This window comes from Columba livia, chromosome Z (assembly GCF_036013475.1).
Source record: "Columba livia isolate bColLiv1 breed racing homer chromosome Z, bColLiv1.pat.W.v2, whole genome shotgun sequence".
Classification (NCBI taxonomy): domain Eukaryota; kingdom Metazoa; phylum Chordata; class Aves; order Columbiformes; family Columbidae; genus Columba; species Columba livia.
Window position 1 is genome coordinate 15,023,383 of NC_088642.1, and position 20,393 is coordinate 15,043,775.

The following is a 20,393-nucleotide window of genomic DNA, read 5'->3' on the forward strand; positions in this document are numbered from 1 at the left end:
GCACCAGCTCCACCAGCTCCACCAGCGCTGTGTGTGCCGGGCCCGGCCAGCGCCCCAGCTCTAGTGACCACATTTGCTGACATCATGGGCAGCTCAGTGACATCACAGGCGCTGCGGGGGCCAAGGCCAGCGGGGAGGGTCCCCGTGCTCAGCAGCACCAGTTACAGGTTCATCAGCCGTTACAGAGTTACAGCTCCCTGCACACACGGGCCAGACAGGGGCATGTGTGCTCCAGGGTGTCACTCACAGCCGTGGATCACGGCTCTTGTTGCACCCACAGCAAATGCCGCAGCAGAAGGTGCTGTGAGCGGCACAAGCCCCACAGCTGCTCCCAGAGCTCCGTCAAACGCTGCATGGTATGGCAGCGGCTTTTCCTGTGCTGTAAAATCCCTGCAAGACTCAACCCAACGTCTGGATCAGCTCAGAGCTGGAATCCTGCTCTGGCTGGTTCAGGCCAGGAAGCCGCTGGGTTTGGAAAGTGAGCGAGTGTCACAGCCCTTGGGGCCCCAGCCATGTCCAGCCCTAGGCAGAGCCCCCGGGGGCCCCCAGCTTGGGGACACAGGCAATGGTGATGGGAAAACACAGCAGGATCAGAGGGGACAAAGAGTTTCACAAATTTACATGTGTCTCATACAGTATTAAATACTGTTCTTGAAAGAATTGTGCTGTGAAGCGAGGGACTACATCTCCTAGCATTGCCGGTGTGAGGGGCCCCAGGGCCTGGGCAGCCCCCCAGGAACTGGGCTGGCCCCTGCAGCCCCACAGCCCCGAACCCCCAAGGGAGCAGGGCATGGGGGCTCCAGGGGCTTTGCTGTCCCCAGCCGCTGCCCCTGGTTCAGCCCAGCACTGTGGGAGCCCAGGAGGGGACAGCCATGGGAAAGCACAGCAGACGGGCACAGAAAAGGAACCTTCACAAGTTTAATGACCACTTTCTAACAGTTCTAACAATTCCTCTTCCAAATCGTCGAGGTCGAAGTGCGTTGCCCTGGCCGGGGGATCCTGGACTTCATCTGCATTCGGCAGAGGAGCAGGAGATACCTGGGGAGGATCCCCAGCAGATCCAGCTCCATGTTCAGCGGTGCCTGGGAGAGAAGAAGCCAGAGCCCATGTCAGTTGGGTTCACAGCTAACAGCGCCTGCTCTGTGCTGTGCAGGACGAGCCAGTAAGGTCTTTCTCCTGGCTGCAGCTGCCCAGGCATTGCACAGATAAGACTTGTGCTCTCTGGCACCCCAGCAAAACCCAAGGACAGACCCTGCCCCGCCGGAGCGCTGCAGAACCACGTCTGGAGCTGCTCACCTGAGCCCGACGGGCTCCCGCTCCGTCCCCGGCTCTGGCCCAGAGTCTTTGCCTCGCGATGGAAGAGTCTGCGCCGTGGCTCCTGCGGGCTCTGAGCAGAGGCTTCTGCCGGCATCACACTGGCCCTGGCAGAAAGGCCGGGCTGTGCGGAGCGGCTCAGGTCCCACAGGCTCTGTGATCTCTGCACACTGGGATCCAGGTCTCTGCTTTTCGACTCCAGCTGCTCCTCCCTTGGCTGCTCACAGCGTTTTCCATGAAGCGCTGTTGGGCTGTGAGCGCCCCCAGGAGTGGCCAAGCCATGTGCCAGAAGAGCCACCAGCTCTTGCAGCCCCTGGATCGTGGCTTTGAGCTGCAGAGATAGTTGGGAGTGCAACTCCATCTGTGACGAGAGTTCACACACCTGGATGTGGAGAAAACAACATCCGTCTTAGGCAGAGGGGTCTAAAATCCCTGTGAAAACCCATCAGATGTTTGGATGGTGGTCACAGCCGTGAAAAAAACTGGAAAACAATTGTTAATGACGTTGAAGCTCAGAATATCCTCAGACAAATCTCTGCTGGGCTTCTTCCCTGAAGATTTTCTTCTCTTCTGGTCACTGAAGGAGAACAACAGCTCAAATCTAGGAACACCTTCACAGACTCTGTGTACCTTGGCCTTGACCTTGTCCAAGTCCTCTGGCAAGTGGGGGTTCTCTTGCTTCAGCCGATCATGTTGCTGTGTCCCAGCTGCCAGTGGCGTTTCCTCTGGCCGCTCCATTTCTCTCTAGGGAAAGAAAGTCAAAGGAGTATGAAGAAAAAGATGAGAAGGCAAAATGGGCATTTTTACTTTCAGTTACAGGTTAATCTACCAAAATCTCTTTTCTAAGGTCATTGCAAAGTGGGGAAATCTTGTCTACTATGATATCTGCTCAGCTGATGATCTCCAGCCATCCTTGGCCAGGGCAGACAGCTAAGGAAATGTCATCTCTTCATGAAGATCCCTTTCCCAGCACCTTCTTCTCAGCAGATGCTGAGACTGTGCCTTTGGGGTTTTCGCTCATTTCTTAAAATCATGCCAAAATCGAACCGGATGCCAATGCAAGTGCTGTGGTTGGGCTGCAGCCCTTTCTCCAGAGATGGGAGGTGAGGGTCCCTACAGCCAACTCTGTGTATCAACCTTTATGCTGTTCTTCTGCTACACAAACGAAAACCGAGGCAAGCCCAAGCATTTCTGCTCGCATATGTGTCTATAAGCATGTGTCAAGGCTTGCCGGAGCCTTCTGCAATTCCAACAAAACCAGGACAAAAAGCAAGCCCAGTGATGTAGTCCCAAGTGCGGAGCTTCTACCGGCTGGTTGTTAGAAGCTGCTCTTCTCTCGGTCGTTCTCGGCCAGCGCTCACCTCGCCTCCTGCTCTACTATGTCGCATGGGCACGGCAAGGCATCACTCACCATTAGTTCTTGGGCGGCCTTGTTCTGTGCGTCCCCCAGCTGCTGACGGAGCCAAAGGTTTTCATCTTGCAGCTGGGCCACTTGTTCCTGCAGCCCTTCTGCCCTCTGGATGGCATCTTTCCTCTCCTGATCCACCTGGATACAAAGAGCCTGTGACTGCTCAAACTGCTGCTGGGCCCGGCGTAGTTCTTCTGTTGTGGTTTTTAATGCCGTTGTCTTTCTCCCAATGTTTTTTTTCAGTAGGTTCACTTCCATTTCCAGCCGAGCAGCTTTTCTTTCGGCTCTGTTTAAATCCTCCTGCAAGCGCCTGTTGGCTTCCAGCGCCTCAGCCGGGTTCATTTCCATGATGAGCTGTTGCTCCAGGTCTCTGATAAACTGCTTCATTTCAGCACTTTCTGATGCATGACACCTTCCATGGACTCGGCAGAAAGAGGATGAACCTGAACCCGCCGTCGGTTTTGGGGCTCTGGCATCTTGTGCCTGTTCGAACCAAAGGACACAAAGAGACAGAACTCAGCAAAGCAGCTCAAAAGAGGAGAGAGCGGCAGCATTTCGTACTCGCAGAAGAGGAACTGTCACCAACTTGACGTCAGGTTATAAAAGAGTTTTCTACAGCTCTGGATTCAACAGCGTGCAGTAGAGGGCGAGAACCAAGACTCTCCACCAAAGTCTCCGATGTTACTCACCTGCGGCCCAGCGCTGTTGCTCTGGTTGGCGGCTTCTCGCAGCCACAGCTCGTCGCGAACCTGCGGCTGGAGCTTGTCGCCATGTCTGCTCCTGGGGGTTGGGGGCGCCCCCCGCGCCGTCCTGCGCCGCAGGAACCGCAAGAGCCTTTCCATGGCCCTGGGACGCTGCTCCAACAGCACCAACTACAGGAGCACCAGCTCCACCAGATCCACCAGCAACCACCGGCACGAGATGCACCAGCAGCACCAGCACCAGCTGTAGCAGCACCACTGGAAGGACCTGCACCAGCAGCACCAGCTCCAGCAGCTTCACCAGCAGCACCAGCACCAGCTCTACCAGCTCCGCTGGGAGCACCTGCACCACCAGTACAACCAGCACCAGCAGCACCAGCTCCAGCAGCTTCACCAGTACGACCAGCAGCAGCAGCACCAGCTCCAGCAGCTTCACCAGTATGACCAGCACCAGCTCTACCAGCTCCACTGGGAGCACCTGCACCACCAGTACGACCAGCACCAGCAGCACCAGCTCCAGCAGCTTCACCAGTACAACCAGCACCAGCAGCACCAGCTCCACTGAGAGCACCTGCACCACCAGCAACCAAGAGAACCAGCAGCACCAGCTCCACCAACAGCACCAGCTCCACCAGTAGCACCAGCACCAGCAGCACCAGCTCCACCAGCTCCACCAGCGCTGTGTGTGCCGGGCCCGGCCAGCGCCCCAGCTCTAGTGACCACATTTGCTGACATCATGGGCAGCTCAGTGACATCACAGGCGCTGCGGGGGCCAAGGCCAGCGGGGAGGGTCCCCGTGCTCAGCAGCACCAGTTACAGGTTCATCAGCCGTTACAGAGTTACAGCTCCCTGCACACACGGGCCAGACAGGGGCATGTGTGCTCCAGGGTGTCACTCACAGCCGTGGATCACGGCTCTTGTTGCACCCACAGCAAATGCCGCAGCAGAAGGTGCTGTGAGCGGCACAAGCCCCACAGCTGCTCCCAGAGCTCCGTCAAACGCTGCATGGTATGGCAGCGGCTTTTCCTGTGCTGTAAAATCCCTGCAAGACTCAACCCAACGTCTGGATCAGCTCAGAGCTGGAATCCTGCTCTGGCTGGTTCAGGCCAGGAAGCCGCTGGGTTTGGAAAGTGAGCGAGTGTCACAGCCCTTGGGGCCCCAGCCATGTCCAGCCCTAGGCAGAGCCCCCGGGGGCCCCCAGCTTGGGGACACAGGCAATGGTGATGGGAAAACACAGCAGGATCAGAGGGGACAAAGAGTTTCACAAATTTACATGTGTCTCATACAGTATTAAATACTGTTCTTGAAAGAATTGTGCTGTGAAGCGAGGGACTACATCTCCTAGCATTGCCGGTGTGAGGGGCCCCAGGGCCTGGGCAGCCCCCCAGGAACTGGGCTGGCCCCTGCAGCCCCACAGCCCCGAACCCCCAAGGGAGCAGGGCATGGGGGCTCCAGGGGCTTTGCTGTCCCCAGCCGCTGCCCCTGGTTCAGCCCAGCACTGTGGGAGCCCAGGAGGGGACAGCCATGGGAAAGCACAGCAGACGGGCACAGAAAAGGAACCTTCACAAGTTTAATGACCACTTTCTAACAGTTCTAACAATTCCTCTTCCAAATCGTCGAGGTCGAAGTGCGTTGCACTGGCCGGGGGATCCTGGACTTCATCTGCATTCGGCAGAGGAGCAGGAGATACCTGGGGAGGATCCCCAGCAGATCCAGCTCCATGTTCAGCGGTGCCTGGGAGAGAAGAAGCCAGAGCCCATGTCAGTTGGGTTCACAGCTAACAGCACCTGCTCTGTGCTGTGCAGGACGAGCCAGTAAGGTCTTTCTCCTGGCTGCAGCTGCCCAGGCATTGCACAGATAAGACTTGTGCTCCCTGGCACCCCAGCAAAACCCAAGGACAGACCCTGCCCCGCCGGAGCGCTGCAGAACCACGTCTGGAGCTGCTCACCTGAGCCCGACGGGCTCCCGCTCCGTCCCCGGCTCTGGCCCAGAGTCTTTGCCTCGCGATGGAAGAGTCTGCGCCGTGGCTCCTGCGGGCTCTGAGCAGAGGCTTCTGCCGGCATCACACTGGCCCTGGCAGAAAGGCCGGGCTGTGCGGAGCGGCTCAGGTCCCACAGGCTCTGTGATCTCTGCACACTGGGATCCAGGTCTCTGCTTTTCGACTCCAGCTGCTCCTCCCTTGGCTGCTCACAGCGTTTTCCATGAAGCGCTGTTGGGCTGTGAGCGCCCCCAGGAGTGGCCAAGCCATGTGCCAGAAGAGCCACCAGCTCTTGCAGCCCCTGGATCGTGGCTTTGAGCTGCAGAGATAGTTGGGAGTGCAACTCCATCTGTGACGAGAGTTCACACACCTGGATGTGGAGAAAACAACATCCGTCTTAGGCAGAGGGGTCTAAAATCCCTGTGAAAACCCATCAGATGTTTGGATGGTGGTCACAGCCGTGAAAAAAACTGGAAAACAATTGTTAATGACGTTGAAGCTCAGAATATCCTCAGACAAATCTCTGCTGGGCTTCTTCCCTGAAGATTTTCTTCTCTTCTGGTCACTGAAGGAGAACAACAGCTCAAATCTAGGAACACCTTCACAGACTCTGTGTACCTTGGCCTTGACCTTGTCCAAGTCCTCTGGCAAGTGGGGGTTCTCTTGCTTCAGCCGATCATGTTGCTGTGTCCCAGCTGCCAGTGGCGTTTCCTCTGGCCGCTCCATTTCTCTCTAGGGAAAGAAAATCAAAGGAGTATGAAGAAAAAGATGAGAAGGCAAAATGGGCATTTTTACTTTCAGTTACAGGTTAATCTACCAAAATCTCTTTTCTAAGGTCATTGCAAAGTGGGGAAATCTTGTCTACTATGATATCTGCTCAGCTGATGATCTCCAGCCATCCTTGGCCAGGGCAGACAGCTAAGGAAATGTCATCTCTTCATGAAGATCCCTTTCCCAGCACCTTCTTCTCAGCAGATGCTGAGACTGTGCCTTTGGGGTTTTCGCTCATTTCTTAAAATCATGCCAAAATCGAACCGGATGCCAATGCAAGTGCTGTGGTTGGGCTGCAGCCCTTTCTCCAGAGATGGGAGGTGAGGGTCCCTACAGCCAACTCTGTGTATCAACCTTTATGCTGTTCTTCTGCTACACAAACGAAAACCGAGGCAAGCCCAAGCATTTCTGCTCGCATATGTGTCTATAAGCATGTGTCAAGGCTTGCCGGAGCCTTCTGCAATTCCAACAAAACCAGGACAAAAAGCAAGCCCAGTGATGTAGTCCCAAGTGCGGAGCTTCTACCGGCTGGTTGTTAGAAGCTGCTCTTCTCTCGGTCGTTCTCGGCCAGCGCTCACCTCGCCTCCTGCTCTACTATGTCGCATGGGCACGGCAAGGCATCACTCACCATTAGTTCTTGGGCGGCCTTGTTCTGTGCGTCCCCCAGCTGCTGACGGAGCCAAAGGTTTTCATCTTGCAGCTGGGCCACTTGTTCCTGCAGCCCTTCTGCCCTCTGGATGGCATCTTTCCTCTCCTGATCCACCTGGATACAAAGAGCCTGTGACTGCTCAAACTGCTGCTGGGCCCGGCGTAGTTCTTCTGTTGTGGTTTTTAATGCCGTTGTCTTTCTCCCAATGTTTTTTTTCAGTAGGTTCACTTCCATTTCCAGCCGAGCAGCTTTTCTTTCGGCTCTGTTTAAATCCTCCTGCAAGCGCCTGTTGGCTTCCAGCACCTCAGCCGGGTTCATTTCCATGATAAGCTGTTGCTCCAGGTCTCTGATAAACTGCTTCATTTCAGCACTTTCTGATGCATGACACCTTCCATGGACTCGGCAGAAAGAGGATGAACCTGAACCCGCCGTCGGTTTTGGGGCTCTGGCATCTTGTGCCTGTTCGAACCAAAGGACACAAAGAGACAGAACTCAGCAAAGCAGCTCAAAAGAGGAGAGAGCGGCAGCATTTCGTACTCGCAGAAGAGGAACTGTCACCAACTTGACGTCAGGTTATAAAAGAGTTTTCTACAGCTCTGGATTCAACAGCGTGCAGTAGAGGGCGAGAACCAAGACTCTCCACCAAAGTCTCCGATGTTACTCACCTGCGGCCCAGCGCTGTTGCTCTGGTTGGCGGCTTCTCGCAGCCACAGCTCGTCGCGAACCTGCGGCTGGAGCTTGTCGCCATGTCTGCTCCTGGGGGTTGGGGGCGCCCCCCGCGCCGTCCTGCGCCGCAGGAACCGCAAGAGCCTTTCCATGGCCCTGGGACGCTGCTCCAACAGCACCAACTACAGGAGCACCAGCTCCACCAGATCCACCAGCAACCACCGGCACGAGATGCACCAGCAGCACCAGCACCAGCTGTAGCAGCACCACTGGAAGGACCTGCACCAGCAGCACCAGCTCCAGCAGCTTCACCAGCAGCACCAGCACCAGCTCTACCAGCTCCGCTGGGAGCACCTGCACCACCAGTACGACCAGCACCAGCAGCACCAGCTCCAGCAGCTTCACCAGTACAACCAGCACCAGCTCTACCAGCTCCGCTGGGAGCACCTGCACCACCAGTACAACCAGCACCAGCAGCACCAGCTCCAGCAGCTTCACCAGTACGACCAGCAGCAGCAGCACCAGCTCCAGCAGCTTCACCAGTACGACCAGCACCAGCAGCACCAGCTCCACTGAGAGCACCTGCACCACCAGCAACCAAGAGAACCAGCAGCACCAGCTCCACCAACAGCACCAGCTCCACCAGTAGCACCAGCACCAGCAGCACCAGCTCCACCAGCTCCACCAGCGCTGTGTGTGCCGGGCCCGGCCAGCGCCCCAGCTCTAGTGACCACATTTGCTGACATCATGGGCAGCTCAGTGACATCACAGGCGCTGCGGGGGCCGAGGCCAGCGGGGAGGGTCCCCGTGCTCAGCAGCACCAGTTACAGGTTCATCAGCCGTTACAGAGTTACAGCTCCCTGCACACACGGGCCAGACAGGGGCATGTGGGCTCCAGGGTGTCACTCACAGCCGTGGATCACGGCTCTTGTTGAACCCACAGCAAATGCCGCAGCACAAGGTGCTGTGAGCGGCACAAGCCCCACAGCTGCTCCCAGAGCTCCGTCAAACGCTCCATGGCATGGCAGCGGCTTTTCCCGTGCTGTAAAATCCCTGCAAGACTCAACCCAACGTCTGGATCAGCTTGGAGCTGGAATCCTGCTCTGGCTGGTTCAGGCCAGGAAGCCGCTGGGTTTGGAAAGCGAGCGAGTGTCACAGCCCTTGGGCCCCAGCCATGTCCAGCCCCAGGCAGAACCCCCGGGGGCCCCCGCCCGGGACAGGGCCTGGGCTCCACCGGCATGGGGACATCAGGCTGTGGGCAGAGGGGACAGAGGGAATAACCCTGCCCTGGTTGTGCCCCCAGGAGGTCTGTCCTGTGCTTTGGGGCCCCTGCAGTGCTCACTGTGCCCCCTCTGTGCCCCTTGAGCCCCAGTGTCCCCAGTATGGCACCCCCAGATCTGGGCCCATTCTGGGATGTCCCCAGGTTTGCTTTCTGCTGTGGATTTGGGGTGCAGGGCCCCCCTCAATGTGCCTGTCAGTACCCCTGAAAGCCCTCAGGTGCCCATTGGTACACTCGCAGATCTGTGTGTCTGTCAGGGGCCCCCACAGGACTCGTGCACATTTTGGGGTGTTCTGACACCCTTGTTCAGCCCTTTGAGGCTCCCCAGCCCGTGCCCCTCTGCCCATTGATGCTCCCTCAGCCTGTGGCTCTCTCTTTCGGATGCCCCAGTCCCCGTGGGTGAGCTCCTGTCTCCCCAGGGCATTGGGGTGCAGGTCATCGTGCTACAAGTTCCTCAGCAGTTGCTCTGAGTACCCAAGGCCCTTCTGTGCTTTGGGCTCACCCAGCCCCTGGCTCTGACTCTGGATTCATCTCCAGGTCCTCGCTGTCCCTTCTCCTGCCCCAATGTCCCTTGCTGTGCCTGTCCCTGCCCCAGGGTCATCACAGTGCTTTTTGGGGTGTCCCTGCTTCCAGTGCCTCCCATGTCCCTCAGCACCCTTTGTCATGCCCTGGACCCCTTTCTTGATCCCACTGCTCTGCTTTCTGGGGCATCCTGAGCCCCTTGCTGTGCTTCTTGGGGTCTCCTGGAACACTCTCTGAGGCTTCCAGGGAGCCCTGGGCACCTCCATGTACCTTTAGGGGTACCTTGGTCACCATGAAGTGCTTTTGGCACAGCCTGGATCCTTCTGTGTTCCTTCTGGTGCACTCACAGGCCCTGGTTGTGTCTTTACTTGCACCCCAAGGTGCTTTGGGGGCTTCATAAAATCAGCAAATGGTCTGTGTTGAAGGGACCTTCCCAGCTCCCCCAGTGCCACCGCTGCCATGAGTGGTAACGTTAGACATAACAAAACTGGTGCATAATCTGCTGGGAAGGGACCACATATATTTGTAGATCACAAAGCAAGTTATGACAATATAAGTCCGCAGTGCATTGTAAAGCTTGCAGTTCTCACCTAAGGGCAGGTAAAACTAGGTTACTTGTAAATGATTTGAGAAGGAACTTCATTTGCCTACAGAATATTTCTGTCAATAAAAACAAACCAGGCAGCTGTCCCTCCTGATCCCTTTTGTTCCAGGTTGTTAGTGAGCTCTGTCTTCTCTACAAGTCAGTACAGAATCTCCATCAATCATGTTTTGGTTTAATCAGGCCATAGGCTAGAAGACACTGACTTTCTGTTAGATCTCAGGGTAGGCTTTACTCTGCTTGACTGAAACACTTAAGTCATATCTTAATTCTAGGTCCATAGGAAAGTTGTCTTCCTAAAGTGAACGCCTATGTTTCCTATATAGAGGTCAACAAGATACAGGAGCAGACTAGCCTACCTGAGACTAGCTGTCTAAACAAGATCCAGGAATCCCAAGTTCTTTGATTTGCCTCATTTTGTCACTGAGCCGAATGGGTCCTGATTTAGTGAGTTGGTTTTATTTGTTGGCAGTGGTAGAGCTGATTGCCCTGTTTTGCACTGCAGTGTAATACAGGGTATGTCTAAACAGTTTGAAAGCAAACACAGCCCTGTTTTCCTGGATGCAGCCATCTCCTTGGCTGTGGACTTGCTTCGAGCCTGCTGTGCTAATGCCAATGGGACTGGATTGCAGAAGGCATTGCCAGGTTCTTTGGACACTTCAGCAACACAAAATATTCATAATAATGGGCAGATTCAGCATTTCTGATTAACCTAATGGCCCAGGAAACATGAGGATTCCTCTGACCAGCAGTTACACATACAGAGAGAAGAGTCTCAAAATTACTTCATGTTGTGTCTGAACAAAACAGAGCTACATTTTCCTCTTTTTTTCTCCCCATCCAGAGAACACAAACATACCCCAGCCCACACTGGGAGAACCAGTGCCATGCAGGTTCAGCTGCAAATTTCTGCAGCAGAGCTGCCTCAAGTCTTGTCTCGCCACATCGGCAACAAGGGCCAGGGCTGACCCAATTCATGCTGCTGTGCACCTGGGAAGGGGAAAAAGTAGTGGAAAAGAGATTGTGGAGAGTTAATCTTGATGTTGCGTTACCATCAGCTGTGAGAGATGTTGGGAAGAGATGTGCTGTCACGAGAAGGAGCAAATTCCATGCCCTTATCTTGGCAGAGGCAGCACTCGCAGCCGAGCTTCCCAACTACACAACACAGGCTAAAATGAGTTCATTACTGTTTTGATGGCCTGAGCCATTTCTTTCTTTGATTTGACTACAGCTAGCCCTGTTTTCTCATGTGCCCAGGTCAGCAATGCAGGTGGTGGTAAACAGTACGAGTCTCCAGTGTTGCAGCGCTGCTTCGTCTGACTGATTTTGTCATTGTGTGTGCCCTGAGCTACAAGCTGAAGTTTGGAAAATCCTCTCCCCTTTCTGTCTGATTTTCACCTGCTGTGTGCTTCCTATGAAACCATCATAAATATGAATCAGGGTCATACTGAATGGAGAGGCCTGCCAGCAAAGGGTCACACCCCGCAGACGTGGTCTGCTCACTGCAATGGCCTCGCACCAAATACAGTCATGGAGTGAGACATATTTTGTTGTACTTCTTCCTTTCACCAATTAATGTTAGTATGACAGCGTTCAGGAGAAGTCAGACAGGACCTCAGGGAGGCAGCTAAATGCAGAACTCCTTTGAGCATGGAGCTCACTGCAGCTGCAGCCCTTAATAAAAAACTCAGCATATTCAATCATTGCAAGTAATTAGTATTTTCCCCATTGACAAGTGCCCAAGAGTGAAAATGATAATGAACTTTGTTCCCCATAAAGAGTCAAAGTATATTTCAGAGGTTTATGGCTATGCAATCAGACAGACACACAAGTAATGGAGGCTGAAAATTTATATATCCTAATTTTCTATTTCTTTGCCTTGTTCTATACTCTCTCGGGTCTTGCAAATAGCTGGCATAAACTATAGCATCAAATAATGCACCAAGACCGGGGCTCCAAACATTTGATATAGCTGGTGATTCTTCTCTGTAGAGATCCAAAATGACTACGGAAGAATTGTTTCCTGTGCAGCATTCACAGACAGGTCTGTGAAACATTTGCCTGGAAAACGATTTGTCTGCCCTACTCACAGCAGGTCGATTGCAGCCTGTAGTTACATCTCCATGGACAGAACTGCTCACATTCATACAGAGGCTTAAATTTCATGTTCTGTCAAATAGACAGCCTGAGCTCTTAAGAGGACACAAGCCACAAATGCCTCAGTGATAATCTAATCTATTGATTTTCCCCTTCTACATTTTCTCATCTGTAGTAGCATTATGATCAGATAGTTTATTCTTGATTCTGCTTAGTTCCTAGTATTACTATTACTCATATACACAGGCTCACCCACTCCAAACATCAAATCTGTTCAAAGCACTGGAAAGTATATTCTGTGATCTTTCACCCTCTGGCACACACAAGAAGATGATGAATTTTCCAAGGTATTTTGTAGATACTTATGCATCAGCGAAGTTGCAATCCAACAGATGCATTTTGTGCTTCTCTGATCCTTTTCTGAAGAATTAATTTCTTTTGGCCAGGTTCTTATCTTCAGTGCTATGAAAACAGCAGACTGAATAGCACGAAAAGAGGTACTGTAGGTTTCTTTACTGCAAAATACAATCTGAATCACCAGTTTATCTTAAGCTAATTCACACATAAAGCCTGCTCACATCCACAAGACCCATGAGACTTTACATTAAACTATTATTGGATCAGTGTTGAGAACAAACACTGTGGCAGGAAAGCATTTGCCAGGAAAAGAAGATAAAGTCAGCAACAAGAGCTTATAGATGTTGTGCCAGGTAATGACAACCTTTTGAAGGTTCTGGGAGGTTTACTTTTATCATCTAAGGAGATGATCAGGACTTCATACAAGAAATGTTTTATTTTAAAGACACAAGGGAGGAGGTGTCTGCTATCTGGGACACGGTGAAAGAAGATGTGAAGAAAGAAGAGTAAAAAATAATTGAGTGTTTTTGACACACAAGAGCAGAGCCGACCAAAAAGGAGCAGTGGCAAAGCACTGTGGATACAGGTAATGCAGGACCAGCAAAAGCACAAAAGAGCAGATTCTGAATGCTGAGCTCCCTGCTGTCAGAAAGCCTCCCTGCATTTTATGCAGCCTGTGTTATTTCCACATCCTAGCCCTGGCACAGGGATATTTTTGAATTCTGAAAGGATGGATGAGAGAGCAGCAGAAGTCCTGAGGTCTCCCAGCTGGGCCAGGCTGTGCTGAACTGGAACAACCTAGAATGACATGAAGTGACAGAACCCTGGAACAGGCTGACCAGGGAGGTTGTGGAGTCTCATTGTCTTCAAAACCCTCCTGGACACATTCCTGTGTAACCTCACCTAGGCGTTCCTGCTCCAGCAGGGGGATTGGACTGGATGATCTTTCGAGGTCCCTTCCAGTCCCTAATATTCTGTGATTCTGTGAAGTGACACGGTCTGTCTAGTAAATGGACCAAATGCTACTGTTACAGCCAGGGTAATGTGACCAAAATTCACCCCCTCATTCTTCTTGTTTTAACACATGCTTTCAGAATTCCAAGGGAAAGCTCTGGGAACCATCAAAGGGAGATCTCAAAAACCAGATCTAAGCAATGTCCTAATAAAGCCATTAGGAGTCAGAGTAAAGTGAAAAAGATGAGTTCATTCATATCTGAGCAAACTGCCATAGAATGTTCCAGCTGCCACGCCAATAAAATGGGAAGAAATTGGCCAAAGTCAATATGGACTTTGTACTCAGGAAAGCATCTGCCCAAGTACAGAGAGCAACAAGACAGGCCTTAAGCAAAGGCCAAAGAGAAGGATATGAGTTGTATGTGCTGTTTGCATTATTTGCTTTTTGAAAGGTACAACAGCATAATTACCTGTCAATCAGGAAAGAAAACAAAAAGCTTTGCATTTAGAATACATATTTTATGTCTGTATTTGCATAAAGGTGTGTATTTATACATGTACAACTACATAAATACACACAGAAATATATACATATTTATGCATGTACACATGCTTGACCAGGGATGCTGTGTTTGCTGTCTCTGGCACAGGGAGCGACCAGAGGCAGCCCCACTAAATTCCACCTCGAGTGAGTGACTGGATGCAAAAAGTCCTTCCACAGGAACATGGCTCGCTTTGAACCCAATGTTGGCTGGAGCAGAAACCTGAAGCTCTCCTTAAGCAGTCAGCACAGAGGAGTCTCTGAGGCCCTGCTCACCACGCACCGGTGACAGCTTGCCAAGTGGCAGAGCCCACGAAACCAAGCGGAGAAGCAGAACTTCCTGACAGGCAAAAAAAATTGCTCACTGAAAATAAGCTTTCCTGTTTTCCCCAGAACTGTTAGAGCTTCCTTCCTGGTAGGCTTCCTAAGAGGGCATTCTCACTAATACAGAAGCAGTTCTATTAAAAAAAAATCTCTAGAAGGAAATAGACATCTGGTCACAGAGGTCAGTCTTTGCACTTTCCCTCATTTTCTCCACCAAGAGCGTATCAAACTTTCTCAGCTGATTGAGGGAAACCCTGCAAAAAAGCCCTCCTTTGCAAACTTCCTTTTTTGTTTTTTTTTTTCTCCCCTGGAGGCTGTTAATTCTGAAAGCACAAGAGAGTTTTCCATTGAGGGGATTTCTTTGAAAAGGTACCTGATGTTTAGATTAAGTCTTCCTCCTCAGTCTGCATCACAAAGTCCTGTCCTTATCTCTTTCCTCAGACTTCAGCCTTTGAGCTTGCAACATCCCTCAGGCTTATCCAGGGGCTCAAACAGCCTTGAGCTTCTCAGTATGTAGCCTGTGACCCTGTCACTCACAGCTCAGGAGCAACCCTGCTGCTTTCACAGCCCGAAGGATACAGTTTTCAGCCATGTGCATCCACCTGAATGTGACTTCAAAGCAAAATATTTTTGCCTGTCAAGACAGCACTTCTTCACCATCCTTAAGTCTCTTTGGTGCTGTGCACACAGCTGAGAGAAGAGACCACACCTAGCAACACAGATTCGGGATTTTCTGTGATTTTGCTGCCCAGCTTCTAAGCTTTTTTTATCACCTTCTCGTGTGCATAACACTTATATGCCTGTAATAAAATTAACTCACCAAGTTCAAACCAAAGGAGTTCAAACCAAAGGCCTTTGCTTCCTCTTTTCTGTTTTTTCTACTGTCTTGAAAAGCACTCTTCACCCTGTAAAACAAAGTTTAGTCCCTTTCCCAGTACTGCTGTGAGCTCCAAGCAAAAACCACACTCATCTGGAAGATGAAGAACATTAGATGGGCACAGAAGAATGTCTCTTGCAACGCTGCAGCTACTGCTGATGTGCTTTTGAGCACCTTCATTTATTCAGAGCACAAAAAGGATGTACTTGAAGCTGCAAGCAATCAGCAACACATTAAAGGAGCTGAGCAACCTGAAGTCTCCTGAGGAATATACAGAAGCATCCCCTTCACTCTACAGGTCTGCAATGTTTAAGCCATCCACCTGCCATCCTCCTCAGAGGAACAGCACCACAATGGCACTTGCTTGAGGACCCACTGCTAGAAGCAGACACATCCCTCCAGAGGACAGCATCCTTAACATTAACATCACCCTGCCTGTCTTCCCTGCTGTGCCTCCTACAGAACATTATCTCTATTTAGAGCGTAATTTGACAGGTGAAGGAGGTGGAAAACGCACCAGAAAAAAAAGAAGTGCTTTGATCACTAACAAAACAAACACGTTGTTTGTTTGGTTTTTTTTTCCAGAGCAAATGCTCTGTCCCAGACAATGGTAATGTTTCTGTGAATATCAGAAAAAAAATTATTTTAAAGTTTTACAGTAGGATAGCCTGCTATTTATTCTATAGCACTTTTTTCAGACTGCTTCTTGCGAAACACTCAAGGACTTTTCTGTACAGAGTTGTCCATAAAAGTTCTGATCTCACGATGTTCTCAGGCACCTTGCAGAGCCCAAGTCACTTTCTCCAGGGAGCAACGAATGAGTGCCCATTGAAACGCAATCGTCTGTCCCAGTTTCCGGAAGCAAACACAATGGTTTTCAGTACAAGAGAGGAAACCCTTGCCAGTCAATCAGGATTCTGGGTAGCAGCAAACATGACTCATTGCTAAGGCTTACAAGAGACAAAACCACAGCCTACTGGACAACAATTTCCTATATTTAAGAAAACCCTTATTAACTGAAGTGTGTAGTGGAAAATTTGGCTTCCTCAATTTCTACAGAAGCATCAGTCATTCTCTGACAAGTTCCTCATGTGCATGCAGTTCAGATAGCATTGCCCTTTTCTTCAGCTTTCCCCTACACCTACCCATTTCTTTACCAGTTTTGATATCTTGGACTGTTCTCATCCTTCTGAGAACAATTCCATTCTGAGCTTTCAGTTGTTTTATTGCAGATAGTGGCTTGTTTGAATCTCATTCATAAGTCATTCTTCATATTGCACTGGTTATCAAGTTAAGCACAGCCTTTTTTCCCATCTTTTGGGTTGCTTTTAATGAGCCAGTGTTAATGGGTCATGCTTAGCTGATCTGGGCAGGCCCTTCCTGGCATTTTGACTGTCGCCACTGATCACACTTTCTATTTGGTGCATCACACAGCATGTCACTTACTGTCACTACCAGAAAATAACTGGCAACAGGACAGCAGATTGCTTTTAAGAGCTATCTCTGTGAAAAACGTGAAGTATCATTCATCCTCAACCAGTGAATGGGTTTCTGCATTGGCAAAGAGAAGGGGTATTGTTGCAAATGTACAGAATTAAATTCTCATGTCATTTGATATAAATCTTCTTAGTGATTATAAATGTGCATGACTGGCTGGCCCATATTACAGCACCCTGTTCTAATTTTAACGGAATTTTTCATGAAACTAATCATATCTTTGTGGTTCATTTGTTAGAAGTCCTAATTACCGTGGGTTGGATTACACAGAATGGGGAGATTTTCCTAGGTCACCAGTTATCCCTGCAAATAAAAGTGTGCTGAAAACACTCTACACAATATCTTGATAGCTTTTGTATGAAACAAATGGATATTAAAAGGCAGAGCTTAATGTTTGTTTGTGTAACAGCTAATGCAAATGGGATCACATCTTGCTCCCAGCTTCCAGGGCTGGCCTACACAAAATGTCCACTATCACAGTGAGTTTCCCACTGCCTAAGGGAGACTGCACAAATCTTGCTTTCCCAAAACCATTGCACCGTGGTCTGTGAATCTTGTATTGTAAATCTTGCACTGTGTGAATCTTGAATCTTCGAATCATTGATTCAGGTATGTCCTAGGAATAACCAAATACCACAACAAGAGTGGCTGGGACCTCAGTAGGTTGCACTCCTTTCCCAAGGGATGTTGCACATCTCTCCTACTAAAGAAGGTGCAACAGAGCTGTTCAGGTGAAAAAATCCAAGACATTAGTACTCGAGCTCACTAAGGATCCCATAGCTTTTTCACATGGAACTGCGTGGTAAACCCTAGCGTAAACCCCACAGACCAGACAATTAAGAGAGGTTGACCTCAATGTTCTAACTGTGATGGAAAACGAGAAAACTTTATATGAATTTTAGTTTTGTCCCTGTGGTGATAGTTGTTCTGCCTTGCTTAGGGAAAGGCACATTATTGTCATGGTTGAGAAAATCAGGTGTCGGCTGAGTGGGTTACTCTGAACTTCTGTAGACAACAAAAGTGTGAAAACTCAAGTCCACGGAGGTAAGAAGCTTTTCACCAGAGTGAAGACATCTGCCAGGGCAGCAGACGGAGCTCTCCTGGGGGCTGGCCCTGCCAGGGCAAACCCACAGCAGGCTGGACCCGTGGCAGTGTGGAGCCGGCGCTGCAGAGCCCCCAGGCACCTGGTGCACCCGGCGCAACCAGCTGGTCCCGCCGGAACCACAGGACCTGGCACGAGAAGTCTCTCCAAATTTAAGCAGCCTGGCCAAGCCCAGCCACCGTCTTCCTCCATTTGGCAACACCTGTAAAAGCAGGCCTGAGTGGCTGGTGGATATATACATGGGTATCTCAAGGGAGCTGTGAAGTTTTCCTTAGAGCAGCCCTGACGACCAATCTGAGCAGCCACCTCATGTACTACACAAGGAAACCACAGCCTAAACAGATGAAATTTGCTTAAAAAGCTTAAAAAACAAAACAAAACAAAACAAAAAAACACCAAAAGGACAACCCCATATAAATCACCAAGGTTACTGACACTCACAGGGCCACCTTTACCACCCCAGCCCCCCCATCAATCTGCGGCAAAGCTGCTACAACATGAACTTTTTTCCCCTTTGCCACAAACTTTGCAGTTACAAACCTTCACGAAGGTGCAAACCTCGCGGGTGCTCCATGTGAGCCACATGCTCGCTCCTCAGAAGCGGTGCCTCAGGTGTCCAGTCCCACAGTTTTCCATCCTTTGTGAAGCACTGCCACTCACAAAAGCAAAGGCAGCAATTTCGTTAAAAGCAAGGCCGTGTTTCTGCATTGCTTCCGTCACTGGCTGACTCACTGTTTTGAAGGTCACTGTCTGAAGAGATGACTAGATGAGATTTAGGTATCAAAGCTCCTCCCAGAGCTCTCACAAACCATCAACAAAGAATAAAATAATCACTACAACACAGAGTACACAAGTGACCTTCACTATTTGTCTTCTTTGCAATAAGGCCAAGCCTAAAACAGTCTTTCAGCAGGTCTTTCAGGTCATTACCGTGCACTTCAGAAGGCATGGTAAGTAGCTTTTCCTCTAGCGGTTCTGTACAAAATATGACACATTGTTTTTCAGGGAGTTTTCCTAATGGCTTTTGATATCAGGGCTGTCTGAGATGAAAAGTGAAGTGGAGAATTAGGCTTGCTAAGTAAGTAAGCTGCTCCGTGATGCATTTGTCTTATTGCTGCTACAGAAGCCAGGAAACTAACTGAATTATGTAATATTTTCCCCCTTACTGCAAATTCTACCGCACGCAGCTTTTGGCCGTGTAAACTGCCCTGAATGCTGTTGTGTCACAGCTTCTCCCTTTTGTGAAGTTCACAGGAGCATTATGCACAAAGTTCAAGTCAGCAGTTTTCAGGAATTAAAACTTTCTGATGTTTTTCACTTCTCCTCACTGTTTATCCATATCACTTTGCCAGTAATCACTTTGCCATCCAGCAAAGTAATTTTTCCAAGACGTGTTTTCATCCCGGTTGTGCTACTTCCCGGCGCAGAGACCAGTGTCACTGCCTGATCCATACATCTGCACTCCACGTGCTTTTCAGCAGCTAACTCTGCAGCACGATCGACCGCTTCTTATCAGCAAACACCGAATATGCATTTTATTAAACAGCAAAAAAAAAAAAAAATCCCTTCAATAAGACACATATTATATTAACTTAAAACAGAGCACTATATTCTTGTTCAAGATTTCCAGGCACGTTGATTCTTACATGATAAAAGGCAGGGCTGCCCACAAACGTTAGCTGAGAAACCACAAGAGCTCAAGGAACCTACCCCAATATGAATAGAAGATGACAAATTGATTTGCTACAGTGGTAGGAAACATATTCAAATGACGGATATGTCAAAACGAAATGCGCATATGAACATATGTAAAAAGACAGTAAATATATCTTTAAGATCAAAAGGAAAAATTGTAATTAGGGAAATACCCTTTTATGGTGGAAATTTTACTAAACTTATCTAAGCTTCAACAAGGGTTTGTTTATGTCCAGATAGGAACTTCTACATTCGAAGACAGCGGAATACAATAATAGTGCCAGACCAGTTATTTATTATATTAATTAATAATACATATAACTCTATAACAGTTAACTATATATGATAACATCATCTTGATAAGATAAAAAATATGTTTGGGAACCTGATACTCAAGCTGCTGCTTCCTACCACTTGTGGAATGCCAAGGCTCAGGTCTGCCATTCACCTCTGACATTTTCTGGTCATCATTTGTTAGCTCAACATTAAACTGATCTAGGCTCCCTGTAAGGTTTATTCGTATGTGCTAAACTACCCTGCTCTTCTTCCTTGAAAGGTTAGCATGTATTAATGCCTATATTGTCTTGTGGTGACTGCTGTGTCTAGGCCTTGTAAATGGGCTGAGATTAAATAATAGCTCTTACTCTGGAGCCCCACAGCCATGGTATTTCCAAACCCAGTTGTTCTGATACTGTTAGCAAATAGACACATAAGAAATGAAGAGAGAGATTTGGTCCAAAGGGATTGCTTTGACATTGCAAATCAGGATGGCTCAGAATCCTTTGCTCTGTAAAAGGTTCTTACTTTTTTGGTGCTATGATATGAGCAGTGCATTTCTTCAGGCATTGTTTTTTTCAATAAATTCTAAACCACAGCCTCGTTATTTCTCTGTTATCTATCCTAAATTGCTAGTTATTATTCCAATGGGCTAGAAAACATCAGTCCATCTCTACTCCTAGAAAAAGAGTGTGTTTCAGTTACAACCTCTGTCTGTTACTACCCTTAGGAAACATGATGATGTTTCTGCTCCTCCAAGTGTGTTGGACAAACACAGGAATTT

General features: G+C 49.6%; 2 protein-coding genes across 2 annotated transcripts; both read right to left on the reverse strand.

Annotated features, from left to right (window-relative positions):
• Positions 1–264: 264 nt before the first annotated feature.
• Positions 265–4,155, reverse strand: LOC135577365 (uncharacterized). Its single transcript, XM_065046648.1, has 5 exons — positions 3,412–4,155; positions 2,726–3,205; positions 1,945–2,058; positions 1,297–1,696; positions 265–1,082 (listed from the first exon to the last, which is right to left on the reverse strand). The coding sequence occupies exons 1-5, from the start codon at positions 3,562–3,564 to the stop codon at positions 919–921; spliced, it is 1,311 nt and encodes a 436-aa protein (XP_064902720.1). The 5' UTR covers positions 3,565–4,155; the 3' UTR covers positions 265–918.
• Positions 4,156–4,411: 256 nt separating this feature from the next.
• LOC135577439 (uncharacterized) lies at positions 4,412–19,635 on the reverse strand. Its single transcript, XM_065047327.1, has 5 exons — positions 18,179–19,635; positions 6,801–7,280; positions 6,020–6,133; positions 5,372–5,771; positions 4,412–5,157 (listed from the first exon to the last, which is right to left on the reverse strand). Exons 1-5 carry the CDS (start codon positions 18,221–18,223, stop codon positions 4,994–4,996), a joined length of 1,203 nt encoding a protein of 400 aa, XP_064903399.1. The 5' UTR covers positions 18,224–19,635; the 3' UTR covers positions 4,412–4,993.
• Between the last annotated feature and the right edge of the window lie 758 nt (positions 19,636–20,393).

Excerpts from the sequence above, each read along its gene's own strand:
- LOC135577365 (XM_065046648.1), bottom strand. The coding sequence starts at position 3,564 with ATGGAAAGGCTCTTGCGGTTCCTGCGGCGCAGGACGGCGCGGGGGGCG. Across the intron at positions 3,206-3,411 it reads GCAACAGCGCTGGGCCGCAG|GCACAAGATGCCAGAGCCCC; the intron begins GTGAGTAACATC and ends TGGTTCGAACAG. Across the intron at positions 1,083-1,296 it reads CGGGAGCCCGTCGGGCTCAG|GCACCGCTGAACATGGAGCT; the intron begins GTGAGCAGCTCC and ends CTTCTCTCCCAG.
- LOC135577439 (XM_065047327.1), bottom strand. The coding sequence starts at position 18,223 with ATGTGGCTCACATGGAGCACCCGCGAGGTTTGCACCTTCGTGAAG. Across the intron at positions 6,134-6,800 it reads AGGCCGCCCAAGAACTAATG|AGAGAAATGGAGCGGCCAGA; the intron begins GTGAGTGATGCC and ends TTCTTTCCCTAG. Across the intron at positions 5,772-6,019 it reads TGGACAAGGTCAAGGCCAAG|GTGTGTGAACTCTCGTCACA; the intron begins GTACACAGAGTC and ends CTCCACATCCAG.